Genomic DNA, 21,099 nt, shown 5'->3' with positions numbered 1-21,099 from the left:
AGTCGCAACCCTATTCTGGAAAGTGGGTGGGGAGCAGCGGCTCATTTGCGTTTAAAGATGAATGCACAAATACAAAATGTGTTTTGCTTCCACTCAAAATGGGCATTTTCAAAATGGCATAAAATATTATCTGTGGGGTATTTTGAGCTGAAACTTCACAGCCACATTCTGTGGACATCTGAGACTTAATAGGCCTCCTTTATATTTATATATTTATTCTACACAGATATAAACCAACATGCACCACTAAAAAGGAAAAAAAAAAAAAAAAATTGTCTAAAGACATTTTTTTTAAGGTTTATAGTGTAACAACAATGAGTTTTACATAGTAATTAACTCAAATGATATATAGGGAATTTGAATAATTAATCAAGAATTTGATTAATATATATCTCAGATGACAGTTACATTTAATTTTATTGATTATGAAAAATAGCTCAATTGCCAATACCAATACTAATCACAGGGCACTGTAATTTACTCATTAATATGTCAATATTACATTCTTCATATCAATTATTGTGATCTCTTACTGTAAATTACTGCAGATCAAACCGTGGTATGTCCAGCACACCACTGTAGACCTATCAATTTGCAATAAAGTTATCACGCCTTATAATTCAAGGAAAAGTATTCTCTGGCCATGAAAATATTATCCTATCCTTATGATAAATTTAGTTTCTAAATTTAGAGCTTGTAGCTAAAGATCAGACACATCTCAGGGACTCGTAATGTGAGTGGGGTGGAGTCCAGGCCAATCGTCAGTATATGGGTTTTTAATAATTAAACTAGTAATACATCAAACTACAAATCACACAGAGTAAATATGCGTACGACAATACAAACAGTAAGCTTTATACAATACATAACGAATCCAAATAAAAGAGAGAGAAAGAGAGAGAGAGAGAGAGAGAGAGAGAGAGAGAGAGAGAGAAAATAGAATGGAATCACATAAGGAGCTCAGGTATGAAAATCATAGTCAGTAACTTTTAGAAGCCAACAACAAATCAGATCATAACAACACTTTAAAGCAGCATTTAAATCTCCATAGAGAAAGTGATACTTGCAAAAGGTGTCCCATGTGAGTGGCGTGAGATCGGCGTCGAGCTTGTGAGCTTTACGCGCTGTCCCCGTTGAAACAGCCATGTGCCATGAAACGGAGGCCATGTGATGCGCATGCACGCTGCGCTTGGCGTGAGCGTGGAGCACGTGGTCCTTTGTTCTGTCCTCGCGCGGTATTTGAAAGGTTCAACAAACATTGTTCCAGAATTCGTCTTCCTTGCGTGGAGAGGCGAATAGTTGAATAAACTTAGTAAAGAAAAGAAAAGAACGAAACGAAAAGGAAAGTTTCCAAATGAGCCATGAAAATGGCTTTCCTCTCCTCAGTCCGTGTGCTGAGGGGGGAGGAGAACCAAGCGCGGCCCGAGGCCGCGCGGAGCGACGTGTCCGAGAACGGAGAACGGGAAGAAGAGCAAGAAGAGCGACGAAGAGCCAAGAGAGAGGCGGACCTTGTTCGGTCGACTCTTATAGCTTGAGATGTTCACGCCTCTTTTCGCGTGAACCACCCAATGAACATCCGCGATCTGAAGCGGCGGGAAAGTTCCTTTGTCTCTGTTGAGACAACCCCCTGATGATTTAGGGCCTGTCCGATTTCATCAGGAATATTAAAGCAAGTTCATTATTCCAGATTAAATACATTTTTCATTACTTTGCTCTAGATAAATGGGTCTGTCAAAGCATGACGATTAGAACAAGACTAGACATAATATATATATGACCAAAGATCTAATTTTTAGATCGAATTACACATTTAAAGATTTGTTTAACACATGATAACACTGCAGATATTCCCAATTTATATGGGAAACCTCTAATGTACCGCAAAAACAATACTATACACATTAAGACTACATTTGAGTACATTCTATCATTCTTTTGTAAGGATTAGGTTTCCTGTCCTGTGGTCCTGTGAGCTCGTAAAATTTTACGAGCTACCAAGGAGTGTGGGGGTTGCAGAACATTTCTTTTTGAGAAAGTATAAGATTGAAATCAAGCATTTCCACTTATAAGTCAGCACTTTAACCATTTACCCAGGATTAACCATTTTATGCAATACACAAACATATAAAATACATATTTAATAAAGGACTTACAAAAGTAAGGAACAAAAAGAAAGGTTTCTTTTGTGTGTGTGTGTGTGTGTATGTTAAGGAATTTGGTTTCAGGTATCCTTTGAGGCTCGCATGGGTATCGTAAAGTAATTTAAGTCCAGCCAGGCTGGTATTTAGTACCAACAGTCTGAATTTACAAAACAGAATTTAACCCATGAATCGCTGACCTGCATATCTGTTACATCTCCCCCTTTACGTCAGATGAAGTCCCTGTGTGGACATCATCGGACGGCAATCATCCGGATGGGCAGATGACAGGTGAATCGTGATGGTCATGCAGCAGGTGGGTCATGATGACAGGTGGTTCCTGAAGCTGAGGATTCAGCTTGGTGAGGTTCGGTATTGTCTTTGACTTTGCGTCCCTTTTCCGGGGATTCCATCGGAGACCTCCAGCCACAGTTGTCGTGAGTTTGGCTGTAGAGGTTTGCATCTCATTGAGTATCCTGTATAGGATGAAGGTCACGCCAAGAGTCAGGGTGGGACCAATGACGGTGGAGATGCACCGTGCAGTGTCGGCAGCAGTCCAGGCTAGGACCGCAGATGACTGGTTCAGAATGGGCTGTCGAGACAGTGCTTGGAGGGCTGTATCGACAGGAGTCATGTCAATGTGTTGGGTGGTACCTTTCAGTACTTGGTCCAGCAGGTTGGCACGGGTGGCGGTGTCATGCTGGTCGTAGGTCAGCATAGCTGAGCGCACAGGAGTGTTGACGAGCCATCTGTTACCCACAATCTCTGCTTGCGTTTCTGTGACTTGTGTACGAGGCTTGGCTTCGGCAGGGCAGCGCGTATCGCTGACCCAGGGTTGCAGCTCGCAGATTCCTTCAGAGTTGTGTCTGAGGAAGGGTTTGCTAAGGCAGAGATAATGAATGTCTTTGGTTAAAGTACACATGTGCATGTTTGGGGCCAGGTACAGCTGTGTGTTGCTGTCGTGGTAGGCCACCACATTTGGAATGTGTGTTTTGGTGTGGGTGTTGCTCTTCCACATCCTGACACTGACAATGTCTTTAGGTCTGTAGACTTGGTTTGACTCGCTGATGAGTTGGTTCAGGAGCACGTTCACTTCTCTCTGTTTGGGGTTTACGTGCCGTAGGAAGGCGCTATCCAGAGAGTTGGCCAGGTGTATTTGTAGCAGGTCAGCTGGCATGGTGATGGCGTAAGACAGCACAGTTAACACAAGGCTTAAAGATATCATGTACGGTGGGGTTTTACTCGTGGTTAGGCTGTCATTGGAGGAGTTAACCTCCCACAGCATGGCTGTTGTTAATGCTGTAAACAGCTGAGTCTGGGTAAAGTTCTTCTGGAAGACAGTAAACAGTGGTTTCAAGGAGTTTACAGTCTGGTTCGCTGCATTGACACTGGACATAACAATGTTAAACATTCTGGCGGCAGCAGCAGCGGCTCTAAGCAAAGCTCCCGGGAGCTGTTTGGAGCGGTGGTGGTGTCCACCTAACTCCATTTGTGTAACCGTCACTTTCTCATATTGGCTGAACAGGTGTTTGACATCGGCCTCAGTGTGAGTGAGGGAGTCCTCTCTCCATCGGAACCTTGTACAGCTGTATTCGGTTACAGTGCTGGGGTAGTGTGCCCTGTCATCGGTAGTCAGGAGTCTCAGCGGTTTTCTCGGTGGCAGCTGTCCTCTCTTTGGCTGACAGCACGGCACGGCAAACCACAGCAGCATCCTGGTACAGATAATAGGGAGAGAGAGAGAGAAAGGGGAGAAAGAAACAAACAAGGCCTGTCTTTGGTTGGACAGGACAGTCTCTTTGCTTCGTGGGCGGCGACTGGGTTTAGCTCGCCCTCGCCCATGTTTTGCCACATCTTGCTGCTGGCATGACGCTTGCCTCAGTGTTGTGTCAGTGGCTCTGGTGCTGCGTGGTGCAGCACATGCTGCGTCATGGAAATATATTGGCAGTATCCCCCTTTTGCTCCGTGGCATTACACGCCCTGGCATTGTGATGTCAGACGGTGCACAACCCACAATATTGTTCTGTGCACGCAGCATGGTTTGTGTATCATGCAGTGGTCTGGGGCTTTTGTTGTCAGTGACTGTAGACTGGTTGCCAGGGTGGATGGAGGGGTCTGAGAGGTGGTAAAACAAAGTCATTATCAAGGTTTCAGAAGCCCGCATGTCCGCTATGTTGGTCTGTGTAGACAACGGAGCCTGCGTAAGCGATTCTGAGGTAGGCAGTTTAGCTAGTAAAGTTCTTGTGCTGTGTGTAATCACTTCAACCTTGAATGTGGGTGGGTGGGTTGGGAGTGACCACAGAATGTTGTTTAGTGTGCCAGTTTTGGCAAGGGTGTCAGTGTGATCTTTAAAGTCCTCGTCTAGACTTGGTAACTTCGAGTGTTCTTTTACCTTCTTCCAGTACACGATCACATTGTGTGTTTTTGTGATGTTATCACATTGCTGGAACAGGTGTTGGTGTTTGACATGCTTGTTTGCAAGTGTGAGTCCGAGTTCCACACATTCAGGTGAGGATTGGAAGAAACCCAGCGTGTGGTGTAAGGTTTGACCACCTTGCAGGTTGAGCCGAACAGCGACCCCTTTGGTGTAAGCTGGTACCACCGTACCCTGTTTGTTGACTAAGGTACAGAGGCTTGAACTTGGGCCTGTTGTTAGGGCGTTGTACTCATGGCTGGCTGCTGGGGTTCCCGTGACCTCTGTGACCTGACCGTCTGGCTCTGTGGGAGTTCCCATGACCTCTGCGACCTGACAGTCTGGCTCTAGCAACCTGTGTGGCTGGAGAGAAAGAGGTTCTCGCACTTGAGCAAAGTCTTTTAGCTGTTTGAAGTTCAGAAAAGGGTCAAAGTGTTCTAGCAGGTCTTTGTCGATGAGCAATGTATGAGTGTTCATTGGTGGGACATACATGGGATGTATTAGACTCATCGGAACGAATGTCAGGTGAATGGAAACAACCTGTTCAAACTGGATGTCATCCTGTCTGTACACCTGTACATTCAGTTCATAAGTTTGAGGTGTAAGAGTTCGATCTTGTCTCTTAGCTTCAAATTGGAGTCTTTTGAAAAGGTAAGATGAGATCACCGTCAGGTTTAATCCTGTGTCGATCAGGTCTTCCCTGTTGACTCCTTTTTGACCCACCCCCTTTTTGACAGGGCTGCCCAGGAATGTTGGCATTCGGGCAGGTGGGACGATCGGTGGGTGATGAGGACCGGTCTTGTGTAGCTCGCTGCGAAGGCAGGTAGTCAAAACAGCATTTTCTGGTACCTTGTGTTTGTGGTACCTGGTGTGAGGACCTGTGCTGTCTCGTTCAGTTAGCTGTAGCTGTTGACTGTGGAGCTCGGGCAGTGTTCTGGGTGCTTGGCTCATCTTCCTTGCGAGTATTCATGTGAAGAAGATCTTTCAGCACCCTCAGGATCTCTGCTGTCTCAGACGTGGCTGCACTGTGTTGCCCTCTGCTGGCTTGGAATGGTATTGACTCTCTGTAAAGATGTCTGTGACTGTGGTGTTGTAGAGCGCCATCTAGGGTTAACTCCAAGCAGTGCTCAGAGACAGAGACGTTGGGGTTTTTCACAGTCTTTTCACAAATAGTCTTTTGCTTGGTGCAAGCTTTGTGGGCTAAGTTCCGTAACTCTTGTGTAGTTCTGTTACGGGGACACGCTGGGACTCTGAGATGAAAACTCCAACTGGCATGTAGGTTTGGGAGGAACAGAGTTTTTAAGTTGAAATCCTGTTCCATACCTGGTTCGTTGCATGCTCCGAAGTAGGTGTTTCGTAGCTGACTACAGAAAGTCTGTGGGTTTTCAAATCGGCCCTGTTTGAGGTCCATAGCAATAAGGAGCCCATGATCTGAGTTTGGATCAGAGAATTCAAGAATCAAAGTCTGTAGCAGTTGCTGGTAGTACGCTTTGACAGTCTCTGGTTGACGATCCAGAAAGCAATGCACATCACGGCTGGCCGTGATTTTTAACAGGTACAATGTGTTCACATCTGTCACGTTGGCGACAGTTTGCAAATGAAAGTCAATGGCTTGTAAAGAAGCATGAACATCATGTCCTCCTGCAGGATCTGGAATGAATGTAGAGATGCTTCTGGCTAGCTTGTGAAGTTCTCTGTGAGCAGTGCAGGGTTTGGTGACATGCGTTCTCTGGAAGGGTTCTCTTCCCTCCGTTATTGACAGATGTTCTTGTAAGCTGGCTGGTGATTTCCTTAGAAGGGAGACTACACCCCCTTTTCCAGCTCTGGGTTCTTGGCTGAAAGGGTTGGAGTGGCGGTCTGGGAGAAATTTTTGTGGTGTGCGTTTCTCCGATCCAGCCACTCTGTAATCTGTGAAATTGTCTCAGTTCTGTGTGAACAGTGTAAAGTTCATCTTGGAGCTTGTCTCTCTGCAGAGTAAGCTTGTTGAATTTAGCTTGGGCCGCTTGCAAGTGTGTTTTGCAGGCCCAGGTTTTATAGTCTTTTTTTTTTTTTTTTTTAGTTCAGTCTCTGCTCTTTTTAGGAGAGCGTCGCCTTGCTGGAGTTTTTTGTTGAGTTCTTTTCTGGCTTCTCTCTCCAGATGTTCTCTTTGATCTGTGTCGAGGCGAAGATCTTGCAGGGCATTGTGAAGTCTTTCAACTCCTTTCTGTAGCTCTGGATCTGTGTCGTCCTCTTTCTCGCGCTGGTTCTGGGTCTCGAGGAGAAGCTGATCAAGATGACTCTGGGTTGGGGCCTGGTCCTTCCAGGCCTCCTCCGCGATGTTGCTCCGTTCACTGAGCGGTGCCTGGCCACGAGAATGGGAACTAGGCTTCCGAAGATCCTGGCGAGTTCTCTGTAGTAGTCGCTTTGGTTTGGATCGCGTGCCATCAGTTCATCTAGCTCGGTGTCTAGTTGCTCTGGGTGCTGCAGGTTAATGGCATCCTTGGGCAGGAAGGGGGTCGTCACTGCTTTCAACCATGTCGAGAGGTGGCCCCCGTGGACTGCTGGACTGGATGCCTGGAACATCCTGATTCTCTGTCGGTGAGAGAAGCACAGCACACACACACAAAAAGACCAATGCAAGTTCGTTCTACGTTTAACGAGCTATATTCATACGGGCTGTGCCGTTTATGAGAATTTTGGGGCTGACTGATGCAAACAGTCAGACAGTTAAGTAGCCAATTAACTTGGGTCAACGAAGGACCTGAAATGGAGATTTGACAGGCAGTAGCCTAGCGGGTCGTGTGATGACACCGGCTGCTGGTGGTCGCTCTACTATTTAACTTCGTTGGTGGCTCCCAGGTTACTGTCTCTATGTGAAATGAAAGAAACAAATCACAACAGAACAGAGGGTAGAAAAAGATCAAAGTGAAAAACAACACTTGAAATGAGATGAAAACAATAGAAACACAATGTGTTAGTGGGAATAAGGAGGCCTAAGCCTACTGCTAGGTTTTAAGATAGGGCCAACAGGTGAGTGGGCTATCTGGGTAGGAAACCTAGAAATATGGTGTGGCTTAAAGAAGCAAAAGGGTTAAACACTTAAAATATATCCGGGGGAATATCTAATATTCTGTGGTTTATAATAAGTGGATGGGTTTTATCACATTGGGTTCACCTGGGTGAATTGAAGTCATTCAGGTGGGAACCAGTGGCTTGGTCAACCTCCCCGGTGCTCCCCAAACACTGAACCGCAGTGTCCCCGGTCCTCCGTTACTCTGGCGTTGCGCCCTCTCAAACAGCTTGTGACTTTTAACACAACCGGCAACACCAAGATGTCAACCGCCAGACAGCACTACAAAATTGGGCTGTTCCCCAGAACCCTCTCTTCGAAAAGAAAGTGGGCCCCGATTTAGCCCCCGGTTTAGGTACTGGTCCCAGAGATTGCGTCGTGTGTCGGCTGGACTGATTGATCACCGTTGGAGTGCCAAATTGCTGATGTCTCCACTGCGTGCCGCAAACGAACAGAGATAAGAGGGACCGAGTTTCACTCACAGCCAGTGTTGGTAACGCCGGTCGGCCCCCTTGCTCACTGGAAACCTGAGATGATTGTCCAATCACCAAGGGAGTTCTACAATCAAATACACAAAGGATGAACAAAGGAAACTTTAAGTTAATTAAGGTTTGGTTTGTTTAACATCAATTGAGTAACTATGTAGAAAGGAAAGGTAACAGCTTTACCTAATAATGATAAAACAAAGAAAGGGAATTATAATAATGGTAATTATTAAAATAACCTAAATCAAAAGAGAGAAGAAAGAATAATACAAATCAAAATAAAAGACAGGAATGAAACAAGGGAGAAGGAGTAGCTGGTTTTCACCACAAGGTGGGGGTAAGTACTGCTTCTCTGTCTTTAACCTGCTGAGCAGAAAACTTAATTCAAATTAAAAATTCAAAACTGGTTTAAATCAAAATTTAAAATAAGCATGTATGAATTAAAAAGGAAAATCTGAATAATATCCTATAATAACCATTGATAGCTTGTAAGTTATCATTAATGATCATGAAATTAATCAAACAGTGTGAGATTAATCAAAGAGGGTAAAAGTGGACATTCAATTCAAAACAGAATGGAAAAGACAGAGGTCTGTTAGTCGATTTAACAGGAGACTGCCACTAGATGGCTTACCTTCTAAGTGGGTCAATCAGTGGTTGACCTGAAACATCTAGATTTCAACTATTAAACAATTACATTTTAATTCAAATCATGTTTGAACTAAACTCAAAGTAAATGTAAACAGTCAAAGGCAGGGAACATTCTTTTGTTTCCCTGTAATAATATTCGCACGAGCAAAGCTGTAAATGCAAATAATTATCGAGAATTTAGACATCCAATTCAAATATACATCACAGGGGATTATAAATTAGCAATCAGAGCGCATTATCTGAAATGGCCACAGGATGGCAGCTTTGCACTCATGTAAGCTGGAATCAGAAAGCAGGGCGTACCCTGAAATTTCTAACCCACGCGTTCCTCCTGGTGTTTAGATAGAGGAATTACAATTTCAATAGGACTTAGAATTTATCTGATCATTTGTCAGGCTGATTTTCTGCATCAAAAATCACAAGTAACAAACCAAAGGTTTTAATCTCTGAGGTGCTATATTAACATAGGTTGAAGAAGGATCCGTTCACTTCCAAAACACAACTGTAACAAAAACAGGAATTTTCCAACTGTTGACTCCAATAGACATCTATCAAAATAGCACTTATGATTTAAATGTTTTAGGTTTAAAATCGGGTAGCTAAGCCAATTCTAGACCAGGAGTTTTTATCGTTTATTTTTTTGAATATCATGTGGTTTACCATGAATTCAATAACGATATTTAATAACAAGGCCTTTTTACTGAATCAGAGGAACATCGCTCATGTTCAGATTTACATGTTGCAACTAATAAAAGATTTCTTCATCTTTTAATTATTCATATTAAAATGTTCTCACTGTAAAAAGATTTTGGTCTTTCTTAACAGGATACTTTTAACATTATACTGCAGTTTACTTTCATTAAAAATAACAGTGACTATACTGTTAAGTTTCTATGAATACCTAGGTGCTACTGACCAGCTTTTTGCCTCAGTCAGTTAGGAGTGAGTTCGCGTCTTGCGACTTATCTCACAAGTAACGTTACATAATTTCATAGCGGACGTGCAGAAATTATTAAAAACCATATACACAGATTGATTGCTCACAAAACGAAGTTTGAAATAGCCGCGTTCCTCCACCAAAATGTAACAACAATGAGTTTTACATAGTAATTAACTCAAATGATATATAGGGAATTTGAATAATTAATCAAGAATTTGATTAATATATATCTCAGATGACAGTTACATTTAATTTTATTGATTATGAAAAATAGCTCAATTGCCAATACCAATACTAATCACAGGGCACTGTAATTTACTCATTAATATGTCAATATTACATTCTTCATATCAATTATTGTGATCTCTTACTGTAAATTACTGCAGATCAAACCGTGGTATGTCCAGCACACCACTGTAGACCTATCAATTTGCAATAAAGTTATCACGCCTTATAATTCAAGGAAAAGTATTCTCTGGCCATGAAAATATTATCCTATCCTTATGATAAATTTAGTTTCTAAATTTAGAGCTTGTAGCTAAAGATCAGACACATCTCAGGGACTCGTAATGTGAGTGGGGTGGAGTCCAGGCCAATCGTCAGTATATGGGTTTTTAATAATTAAACTAGTAATACATCAAACTACAAATCACACAGAGTAAATATGCGTACGACAATACAAACAGTAAGCTTTATACAATACATAACGAATCCAAATAAAAGAGAGAGAAAGAGAGAGAGAGAGAGAGAGAGAGAGAGAGAGAGAAAATAGAATGGAATCACATAAGGAGCTCAGGTATGAAAATCATAGTCAGTAACTTTTAGAAGCCAACAACAAATCAGATCATAACAACACTTTAAAGCAGCATTTAAATCTCCATAGAGAAAGTGATACTTGCAAAAGGTGTCCCATGTGAGTGGCGTGAGATCGGCGTCGAGCTTGTGAGCTTTACGCGCTGTCCCCGTTGAAACAGCCATGTGCCATGAAACGGAGGCCATGTGACGCGCATGCACGCTGCGCTTGGCGTGAGCGTGGAGCACGTGGTCCTTTGTTCTGTCCTCGCGCGGTATTTGAAAGGTTCAACAAACATTGTTCCAGAATTCGTCTTCCTTGCGTGGAGAGGCGAATAGTTGAATAAACTTAGTAAAGAAAAGAAAAGAACGAAACGAAAAGGAAAGTTTCCAAATGAGCCATGAAAATGGCTTTCCTCTCCTCAGTCCGTGTGCTGAGGGGGGAGGAGAACCAAGCGCGGCCCGAGGCCGCGCGGAGCGACGTGTCCGAGAACGGAGAACGGGAAGAAGAGCAAGAAGAGCGACGAAGAGCCAAGAGAGAGGCGGACCTTGTTCGGTCGACTCTTATAGCTTGAGATGTTCACGCCTCTTTTCGCGTGAACCACCCAATGAACATCCGCGATCTGAAGCGGCGGGAAAGTTCCTTTGTCTCTGTTGAGACAACCCCCTGATGATTTAGGGCCTGTCCGATTTCATCAGGAATATTAAAGCGAGTTCATTATTCCAGATTAAATACATTTTTCATTACTTTGCTCTAGATAAATGGGTCTGTCAAAGCATGACGATTAGAACAAGACTAGACATAATATATATATGACCAAAGATCTAATTTTTAGATCGAATTACACATTTAAAGATTTGTTTAACACATGATAACACTGCAGATATTCCCAATTTATATGGGAAACCTCTAATGTACCGCAAAAACAATACTATACACATTAAGACTACATTTGAGTACATTCTATCATTCTTTTGTAAGGATTAGGTTTCCTGTCCTGTGGTCCTGTGAGCTCGTAAAATTTTACGAGCTACCAAGGAGTGTGGGGGTTGCAGAACATTTCTTTTTGAGAAAGTATAAGATTGAAATCAAGCATTTCCACTTATAAGTCAGCACTTTAACCATTTACCCAGGATTAACCATTTTATGCAATACACAAACATATAAAATACATATTTAATAAAGGACTTACAAAAGTAAGGAACAAAAAGAAAGGTTTCTTTTGTGTGTGTGTGTGTGTGTATGTTAAGGAATTTGGTTTCAGGTATCCTTTGAGGCTCGCATGGGTATCGTAAAGTAATTTAAGTCCAGCCAGGCTGGTATTTAGTACCAACAGTCTGAATTTACAAAACAGAATTTAACCCATGAATCGCTGACCTGCATATCTGTTACAATAGCATACTGGACAGATGCAAATGTACACTGTATGTACTGCATTTTACATAATATATAAACAACAATAACATTAATTCTCTCTCTGCAGATCTAACTATAGAGAGATTTTGCATGACGGGTGGAGAGAGTCCAATTGGTTACCTAAAGGCCTACATGACCAACCTCTATCTGTCCAAAGATTCAAAGAAAGTACAAGAAGCTATCGAAGGGGAACTTCCGGTTTCACGATGTAGTGAGAGGTTGCGCGGTGTTTGTGCTCCGACATTTTTTGCTTAATTAACACATACTGCGGTTGTCCTTACTTATAATTTGCACATGATACACTGTCTTTAGTGTCCAGGGGCAGAACTAATTTAGAAATGGGCAAAAATACTAAACCTGGCTGTGCTAAAAACCAAGAAGCTTCAAGTAAAGACGGTGAGGCATCCGACATGGCGGCGGCACCTGTTCCTTTAACGGTAGAAGTGCTCGTGTTAGAACTCGAGAAGTCAAGGAGAAGTTTGTTGGACGAATTCACAGCTTTGCTGAACTCTTCTCTATCCCCTTTACAAACATCTTTGGAGGGCATCCACAGCACTTTGGCCTCACACGCCACCACTTTATCGGAGATGGAGACGGCTTTCACTGACCATAGCGGCAGGATTACTGCGTTGGAGACCGAAGTCACTTCGTTGAAGGCCAAATTAATGGCGCCGTCGGACTTAAATGCAATGCTTGGCTCTGCTGTGGATGATCTGGTCTCCCGATCGAAACGACAGAATTTGCGGGTGGTAGGTTTTCCGGAAGGGATCGAGGGCAGAAACCCAAGAGATTTCATTACGGACTTCTTCTTCAAAACTGCAAAAGACGTTCTGTCAGCCCCTCCTGAAATTGATCGCGCCCATCGAAGTTTGGCACCCAAGCCCCACCAAGGCGATAGACCGCGGCCGTTTATAGTCCGATTTCACAGATTTTTGGATAAAGACATTGTCCTGCGCTGGGCAAAGGAACACAAAGAGATCTCCTATCAAGGTCATACCATAAAGATCTACGAGGACTTCAGCGTGGGTATCGCCAGGAAGCGCGCAGCTTTCAACAAAGTTAAGTCAAGTCTGTTCAAGAAGGGTATACGCTTCGGTATGATCTATCCAGCCCGTCTGCGCATAACTCATAACGGCGAGCATATCTTTGATACTCCGGAGGCAGCTGAACGTTACTTCCAGGAACACATTCAAGACTGATCATTGCTCTGAGTTGCTCTTCTACAACGGACAGTGATAATAGACTATCTCATAAAGTCTTTATGCTGTATAAAGTCTTTATATGTGCCAGTTATCCTGGTTCATGGATATGCTTTTCTTTATTTACGACTGCTTGTGCCAGACTTTTTTTTTTTTTTTTGTATCCCCTGACATACAAATGGACAATAGTTATTAGTAGTTTGTTTTATTACTAGTACTAAATTGTTTGCTCATTCTAAATGTTACTACTATTGTTATCATCTTTATTAATATAATTCATCGTCGGAGAGGACATCACTGCATGGTTTTCCGGTTGTGCTACGGTTTGTTCCTGCAACTCGTGATGGCTTGTATGGCGAGTTTAGGATGTTTGTTTTTTTGTTTTTTGTGGTGTTTTGTTTTTTGTAAGGTTGTTCATATTTTTGTGGAGGAGAATTATTACTTAATTGTTTTGTTTTCTTTTTATTCTTCAGTTTACAAGGGTTTCTTGCTTTTCTTTCTGAACCATAGACATGGCTAGTTTAAACACAGGGCTAAGCAGTAGAGGACTCTCTGTCAAACTAGTCAGTTGGAATGTTCGAGGCTTAGGAGGACAAATTAAACGTTCTAGAGTGTTTTCCCATCTTAAGAATTTGAATTCTGATATTGTTTTTCTTCAGGAAACTCATCTGCGCATTGAAGACCACATTAGATTAAGGAAGCCTTGGATAGGCCAGGTGTTTCACTCTAACTTCAACAGCAGAGCCAGAGGTACTGCTATTGTTATGCACAAACGAGTTAATTTCTCTCCCTCTCAAATTATTGCAGATCCTGAGGGTCGTTATGTCATAGTCATTGGTAGTCTCTTTCACATCTCCGTTGTCTTTGTAAACGTTTATGCCCCAAACTGGGACAATCCTGCATTTTTTACTTCCCTTTTTTCCTTAATTCCGAACTTAAACTCTCATTATCTTATACTGGGAGGCGATTTCAATTGTGTTATGGACCCAAGATTTGATCGGTCAAATCCTAAAACTTTAGAGCAAACAGCTATGGCTAACTGTGCGTTCACACCGCCGGCGTCGACAGCGTCAAAAAGCGCTCTTGCCGCTCTGCTCACGACGCTGCAGAAAGATTCGTGAGCGCTTAGACGCTCTGACGTAGATCGAATGCTTATTTTGTATTTAAAGTGGCCGCAAAGCAAACAAGCTTGTTGATCTCGTGCAGACTAACCACAAGGAGGGTAACGTTATAAGTTAACCTCATTACATATTGTTGTGGACGAAATATTAAGATCCTTTACTTAAAATTAACAAATCTCAGAAACCTTGGTCAACGTATCACTTTTAATTTATTTTTTATGTCCCTGTACACAAACAGGGACACCTCATAGATTATTGCAAACTTGAAACAGCAATAATCAACCTGTCCTCCATTGTGCTTGGGAACTAATGGTCGGAGCTGCGTTCTCTGGAATCCTCTCAAGCGGTGGACTTCTACGTTCCGATTGGTTGCTGCCCAACCGCGTCATAGCTCATTACCATAAAGTTGCCTTGATTTCAACTCTCCTCGACGCTCTCAACGGCCAAGTCGCGCCGCGCCGCTCCTCGTCGCTGCTCGATGCCGGCTTACATTGAAAATGAATGACTTCCGGCCGCTTTGACGCTCTCAACGCCGGCGGTGTGAACGCACAGTAAGGCAATGTCAGCATTCATGGATCAGATTGGTTGTGTTGATCCATGGCGTCATCTTAATCCATCAAAAATGGAATTTTCTTTCTTTTCTAATGTTCACTTATCTTACTCGCGTATAGACTTTTTTTTTTTAGATAAAGCTCTTTTGCCATTAGTTAGTTCTTCTGAATATTCGGCTATAGTTATTTCAGATCATGCCCCACATTCCATCGACTTGAATTTTACTCATAGTAAAGGGAGGATGAATCAGTGGAGGTTTGATTCAGGATTATTATCTGATGAACAATTTTGTGAATATATCAGTAATAATATTGATGTATTTATTGAGACTAATAAGTCAGATTCCGTTTCACCTTCTTTATTGTGGGAAACTTTCAAAGTGGTAATTCAAGGCCATGTTATTTCATATATGGGTTATAAGTACAAGCAAAGAAAACAAAAGTTACAAGACCTGGTTACTTCCATTATTGAGATTGACAGGCAGTTTATTAATAATCCTACCCCTGACCTGTATGCAAAGAAGTTGGAATTAAAAACTGAATTTGATTTGCTTAGTACAAAGAATGCTGAATTTATGCTTCGAAGAACTAAGGCTACTTATTACGAATATGGAGACAAAGCTGGTCGATTACTGGCATCCCAGCTTAAGGGACTAGCTGCCTCGCGTCTAATTACTCAGATCTACAGGCTCTTTAACCAAAAATCCATCTGATATCAATGATGTTTTTTTTCTCTTATTATTCAAACCTTTATAAATCAGAATCTCCTGGGGATGATTCCATTATGGAATTTTTTTTTAGACAGTCTAGATATTCCTCGTATTGATACAGTGGTAGCTGATGACCTTGATAAGCCTCTACAGTTAGAGGAGATTTTGAAAGGTCTTCAGTTAATGCAAAGTGGTAAGGCAGCAGGTCCGGAAGGCTTTCCGATTGATTTTTATAAAAGGTTTGCTAATCAACTAGCACCTTTATTGTTAGACATGTACAATGATTCCTTAGTTAATGGCTCTCTTCCCTTAACTCTCAGTCAGGCTTCTATTTCACTTATACTTAAGCATGATAAGAACCCAGTTGAATGTGGTAGTTGGAAGCCTATTAGTTTGTTGAATTCAGATGTTAAATTATTAGCCAAAGTGCTGGCTTGCCGTCTGGATCCCTGCCTTCCTAAAGTAATCTCTGAAGATCAGACTGGTTTCATTAGGGGGCGACAATTATCCTCAAACATTCGACGTCTCCTTAATATTATTTTTTCCACATCAACTTCTGCATCCGATGAGATGATTATTTCTTTGGATGCAGAAAAGGCTTTTGACCGAGTCGAGTGGAACTATTTATTCGCTGTTTTAGACAGATTTGGTTTTGGCTCTTTTTTAACATCATGGATACGTCTTCTGTACACCGCACCTGTTGCCAGTGTTAGAACCAATTTTTTGTGTTCACAATATTTTCCCCTTTCTAGAGGCACCCGTCAAGGTTGTCCTCTTTCTCCATTATTGTTTGCCTTAGCAATAGAACCTCTTTCTATAGCTTTGAAAAATTCCATGCTCTTTTCAGGTATCACTAGGGGAGGGATAGAACATCGACTCTCACTCTATGCCGATGACCTTCTGCTTTATATTTCAAACCCAGTCGGCTCAGTCTCTGATTTGTTGCATATTTTTAACACTTTTGGATCCTTTTCTGGGTATAAGCTTAATATAAATAAAAGTGAATGTTTTCCAGTTAATAATTCGGCTAAACAAATTCCAGCTGGGGTGTTACCATTTCATTTATCCTCTACAAAGTTTCGTTACCTGGGAGTAAATATTTCACATTCCTTTGATCTATTATATCAATATAATTTTTCTAAATTGCTCACACTAGTTAAATTAGATTTGCAACGTTGAGATAAACTGCCTCTTACTTTATTTGGTAGAATTCAATCAATTAAAATGAATATCTTACCTAGATTTTTGTTCCTTTTTCAGACCCTCCCAGTTTTTTTACCCAAGTTTTTCTTTAAACTGCTAGACGGGGCTATTTCTTCTTACATATGGCAGGGCAGACCTCCTAGGCTAAGACAGACATATCTTCAGAGACATAAAAAAGATGGAGGTTTAGCACTGCCTAATTTTCTGATTTACTACTGGGCAGCAAATATTAGCAAAATTCATTGCTGGTACAACTCCCCCCATTTAGATTGGTGTAGGTTAGAAGCACAGTCCTGTTCCTCATCTTCACTCCTTGCCTTGGTATGTGCTCCTTTATTCAGTCGCCCCTCAAAAGTTACTACAAATCCAGTAGTTTCCACTTCTCTTAGGATCTGGAGGCAATTCAGACAACATTTTAAACTTGCTGCTCTTTCTCTTTATGGCCCTATTTACAAGAATCATTTATTTATTCCTTCAACTTTAGATTCTGCCTATGCTTCATGGGAAAACAAAAGGCTTGTATATTTTTCTGATTTATTTATTGATGGAGTTTTTGCAACTTTTTCTGATCTTTCAGTAAAATTCAATATACCACAATCTAATTTGTTTCGATTCTTTCAAGTACGTAACTTTGTTCAATCTCATTGTCCTTCTTTTCCAGTCTTGCCTGAATCCTCCTTATATGAAAAGTGTCTATTACAGAAACACAGGTCTATATCCGTTTTATATAATTTAATTCTCTCTTACACTCTCCCTTTATCCTTTCGGTTTAAAGATCAATGGGAGAAAGAACTCGGTTTTAGTTTGGAGTCGGATTGGTGGGAATTAGCTGCTGGTAAAGTTAATTCTTCTTCATCCTGTGCCAGACTGAGTATTATTCAATTTAAGGTTTTTCATAGAATTCATTTTACAAATGTCAAATTAAGTAAGCTATTTCCAGATGTGGATACCACTTGCAGTAGGTGTTCTCTGGCTCCTGCTGATCATACCCATATGTTTTTTTCTTGTTCAAAACTGAAAGATTTTTGGTATTCTAAAGTCTTGAATATTTCCCTTGAACCATGCCCCCAAATTGCTACTTTTGGTCTTCCATCAGATTTAAATAAATACACAAAGTATATTGATGTTCATGCCTTAGCCTCACTGATAGCTCGCAGACGAATTTTACTGCACTGGAAATCTTCTAAATCTCCTCCCACTTTTTCATGGTTAGAAGATTTGTTGTCTTTTCTATATATTGAAAAAATTAAGTTTGCTTTAAGAGGCTCCACTGACAGATTTTATAAAAATTGGGGTCCTCTGCTTGACTTTGTCAAAAATACACCACTTATCTTTACTGACTTATAACATGTATTTTTTATTTTCTGTGTAGTCTCTTGTTCATTTTTTTTTCTGACTTATTTAATTCTGTATAATTGTCCATTTTTATTTATTTATTGAAAATGTACTTAAGTTTTATTCTCCTCCTTTGGGGTGGGTGGGGTTTGGGTTTACTGAGGGTTGTGACTGTTCGTGTTTGTGTCCACCCTTAGTAGTTGTTATTAGAAAAATGGAATGTATACAGTATATGTATTATAAGTGCTCTTTCATTGTGTTCAGTATATTCCAATAAAAAATAAAAATAAAAAAAAGAAGCTATCGAAGAAGGTATTTATATATATATATATATAAAGGCATTTTCATGTTGATGCAAAACCATCTTTAAATTAGATGAACAGGAAGCTAAATTTGCTTTAAATGACCATTTTCACAGGAATAGCAGCTGGCACGATGTTCGCCTGTGACAGTGAGAATGAGCTCAGTGATACTCAACTATGTGTAGCATTCGACGGAGATGCTGTTTTGTTTTCTGACGAGTCTGAGATTATCGTAAAGGAACACGGATTGGACACTTTTTTTAGGCATGAGAAAGAGTTTGAGAACAAGCCTCTGGCTCAGGTAAACTAAGACTGGGTAACATAAAAATAACCACTAATATTCATTATTAATAGTGATACAAATTTTTTTATCCATCATGTCATGTTTTGAACATGCAATGTCTTTTTGATCCTTGATTTGTCATTGCATCAACCTCACCTAGGGCCCCCTGAAATGTTTCCTGGAAGCACTGGGTAAACTCCAGCGCAAATTCTATGTAAAAAACCAACGAATCAACTGCCCTATTCGCACCTACCTCGTCACAACTCGAAGTGCTGCCAGTGCTGGGGCCCGCGTTCTGAAGACCCTACGGAGCTGGGGGTTGGAGGTAGACGAGGCCCTCTTTTTGGCGGGGGCTCCTAAGGGGCCTCTCCTACAGAAGATCAGGCCTCACATCTTCTTTGATGATCAGATGTTTCACATTGAGGGTGCCCAGGAGCTTGGTACAATCGCTGCTCATGTGCCCTATGGGATTGGACAGAAGTATCATAAGGGGAAACGCATAGACACAAGTGATGCCAAAAAGTTTTGATGATTATCAAATGCAAATGTCAGATTCCCATGTCTTTAGGTACCTCAACACCTATTCAGTGTCTTGCATCTATTCTATACAATAGTTATAAAAAAAATGTTTACTTATATTAATAATAAGCTGGGAAGTAAAGCACATGAATGGAAGCCTCTTCATGTTAGAGGTCATTTTATTTATTTGTTTGCTTCAGAGAAAGTTTTGAACCTTGATCTGTACAGATAGTTTAGTTTCGCTGTAAATGACCTAGTATATTATGTACTGTATATTATTATGTAGCATGTTATGTGCTGTACTAATCCGTCAGCACTAAGAGGTTAAAACTACTGTGCATACTGCAGCCCTTTCTTTTTCTTTTGGAGAATTATTTGCAGTTACTGTAGATGCATTTACCAGCCTTTATGCCTTGATCATTACGGCTTTTTAAGATGTTTAATAGTTCATTTTGAATCAGAAAGAGATTTATTGCCAAGTATGCTTACACACACACAAGGAATTTGTCTTGGTGGCAGAAGCTTCCAGTGACAAGTGACAAGACACAGATAACAAAATTAAAATGAGTAAAACAGAAATATGTAAAAACAATACAATAGACAAAAATACAATAGACAGTATATTGTATGTACAGATGTGCAATACACAAATTATATTAAAAGAAATTTGGATACATTTATGGTATATTAAATCAATAACACGTGCAATAAATATAAGCATAGATAGTTGGGTATTACATGTTTTATTGCACAATAGGGAGAACATTTAAACATAAAAATTCTGAATATTTAATTCTATCTCAGGGAACATACATTGCAACTCTCTATTTTATTTATAGTGTAAGACGGTATGATGTAAATGTAACAGATTTTAATCTACTAAAGCTGATGTGTGTTGCCCACCACTAGTGTTCCTGATAGACTTTGCCACAATATTAAAATAACTGAGCAAATGCTGAAATAAGGATGAGAGTGTGAAGAATGTGATACATTGTATTTAGAATGTGTTTATCATGAAATGTACAAGGTTTAATTTTGTTTTGTCCACAAAAAAAAAAAAAGTTTTTAAAGACTGGATTTATTCTGTATAATCGTAAATTAAATGAGTGATCTTAATTGAGTGCGCTTTATATTGTGTGTCTAATTAACGCTGTTAAGTTTGTAATCCTTAAACAAATTTGACTAGAAACATGCGTGTCTAAAGCCTAGATCAGGGGTGTAAAACTTAACTCCAACACACATACCATGTAGTTTTATTGTAAATAAATAAAGCACGCATTGCGTTTTAACCCGCTTTGCCTTCTGGGTAATGTAGTTGAACAACATTCCAGTTACTTCCCACATGCGTGAATGAATGTTTACGCCTACAAACCTGCTCATGAACTCGACGTTGTTCGGGGCCACTGAACGATCAGCAGTGTGAAGCTTTTCCCTATTATAAACATATGGATGAAGGCGTCGATATGCTGCAGCGAAAGCAGTGGTATCGGAAAAGCCATGGCCGCAGAGCAGCTGCGGCGTCAGGACCGAGTGATAATCATGGCATGTAGGGACCGAGAACGGGCGAAGAAAGCAGCCCTGGAGATTCAGCAGGAGGCCGGACCAGAGCAAGTGGATCTAGTGATCAAACTCTTGGATCTGGCGTCGCTTAAATAAGCCCGTATTTTTGCGAAGAGATAATCAAGGTACTGCACCAACACCAAGCACAGAGCGCTTGTTTCTCTTTTCAGATATTTAGAACACTTAAGTAAATATAAATATAGTGAACGCACAGTTTGGTCGAATTGTTTTTGACTAGCAACAAGTGCAGCGATTGTGTGCGAACGTCACGCGCTTTTACGTGCATGATATAATGCTAGAGAAGTTTGGGAAGAGCACGTGACTGCGCGCGCATGCAACATTTTAGAAACCTGCCATAGTTGAGGATTTCTTAGGGTAGATATATTTTATATCAATATTGTTTATGTACAGTGTATTGTTTTTATTTTACATAT

At 41.0% G+C, this 21,099-nt stretch overlaps 1 protein-coding gene across 1 annotated transcript; it reads left to right on the top strand.

Annotated features, from left to right (window-relative positions):
* Positions 1–18,284: 18,284 nt before the first annotated feature.
* On the top strand, positions 18,285–20,408 carry LOC128026101 (cytosolic 5'-nucleotidase 1A-like). Its single transcript, XM_052612833.1, has 3 exons — positions 18,285–18,313; positions 18,420–18,604; positions 18,747–20,408. The coding sequence occupies exons 2-3, from the start codon at positions 18,437–18,439 to the stop codon at positions 19,113–19,115; spliced, it is 537 nt and encodes a 178-aa protein (XP_052468793.1). The 5' UTR covers positions 18,285–18,313; positions 18,420–18,436; the 3' UTR covers positions 19,116–20,408.
* Positions 20,409–21,099: the final 691 nt, after the last annotated feature.

Source organism: Carassius gibelio, chromosome A13 (genome assembly GCF_023724105.1).
Source record: "Carassius gibelio isolate Cgi1373 ecotype wild population from Czech Republic chromosome A13, carGib1.2-hapl.c, whole genome shotgun sequence".
NCBI classification, from domain to species: Eukaryota; Metazoa; Chordata; class Actinopteri; order Cypriniformes; family Cyprinidae; genus Carassius; species Carassius gibelio.
The sequence above is the reverse complement of the archived record's forward strand: the minus strand, read 5'-3'. Positions and strand labels throughout refer to the sequence as shown.

What these genes read in the sequence shown, in the direction of transcription:
- LOC128026101 (XM_052612833.1), top strand. Translation starts at nt 18,437, where the DNA reads ATGTTCGCCTGTGACAGTGAGAATGAGCTCAGTGATACTCAACTATGT. An exon ending in AGAACAAGCCTCTGGCTCAG is followed by an intron (nt 18,605 to 18,746) that starts GTAAACTAAGAC and finishes AACCTCACCTAG; the next exon opens with GGCCCCCTGAAATGTTTCCT.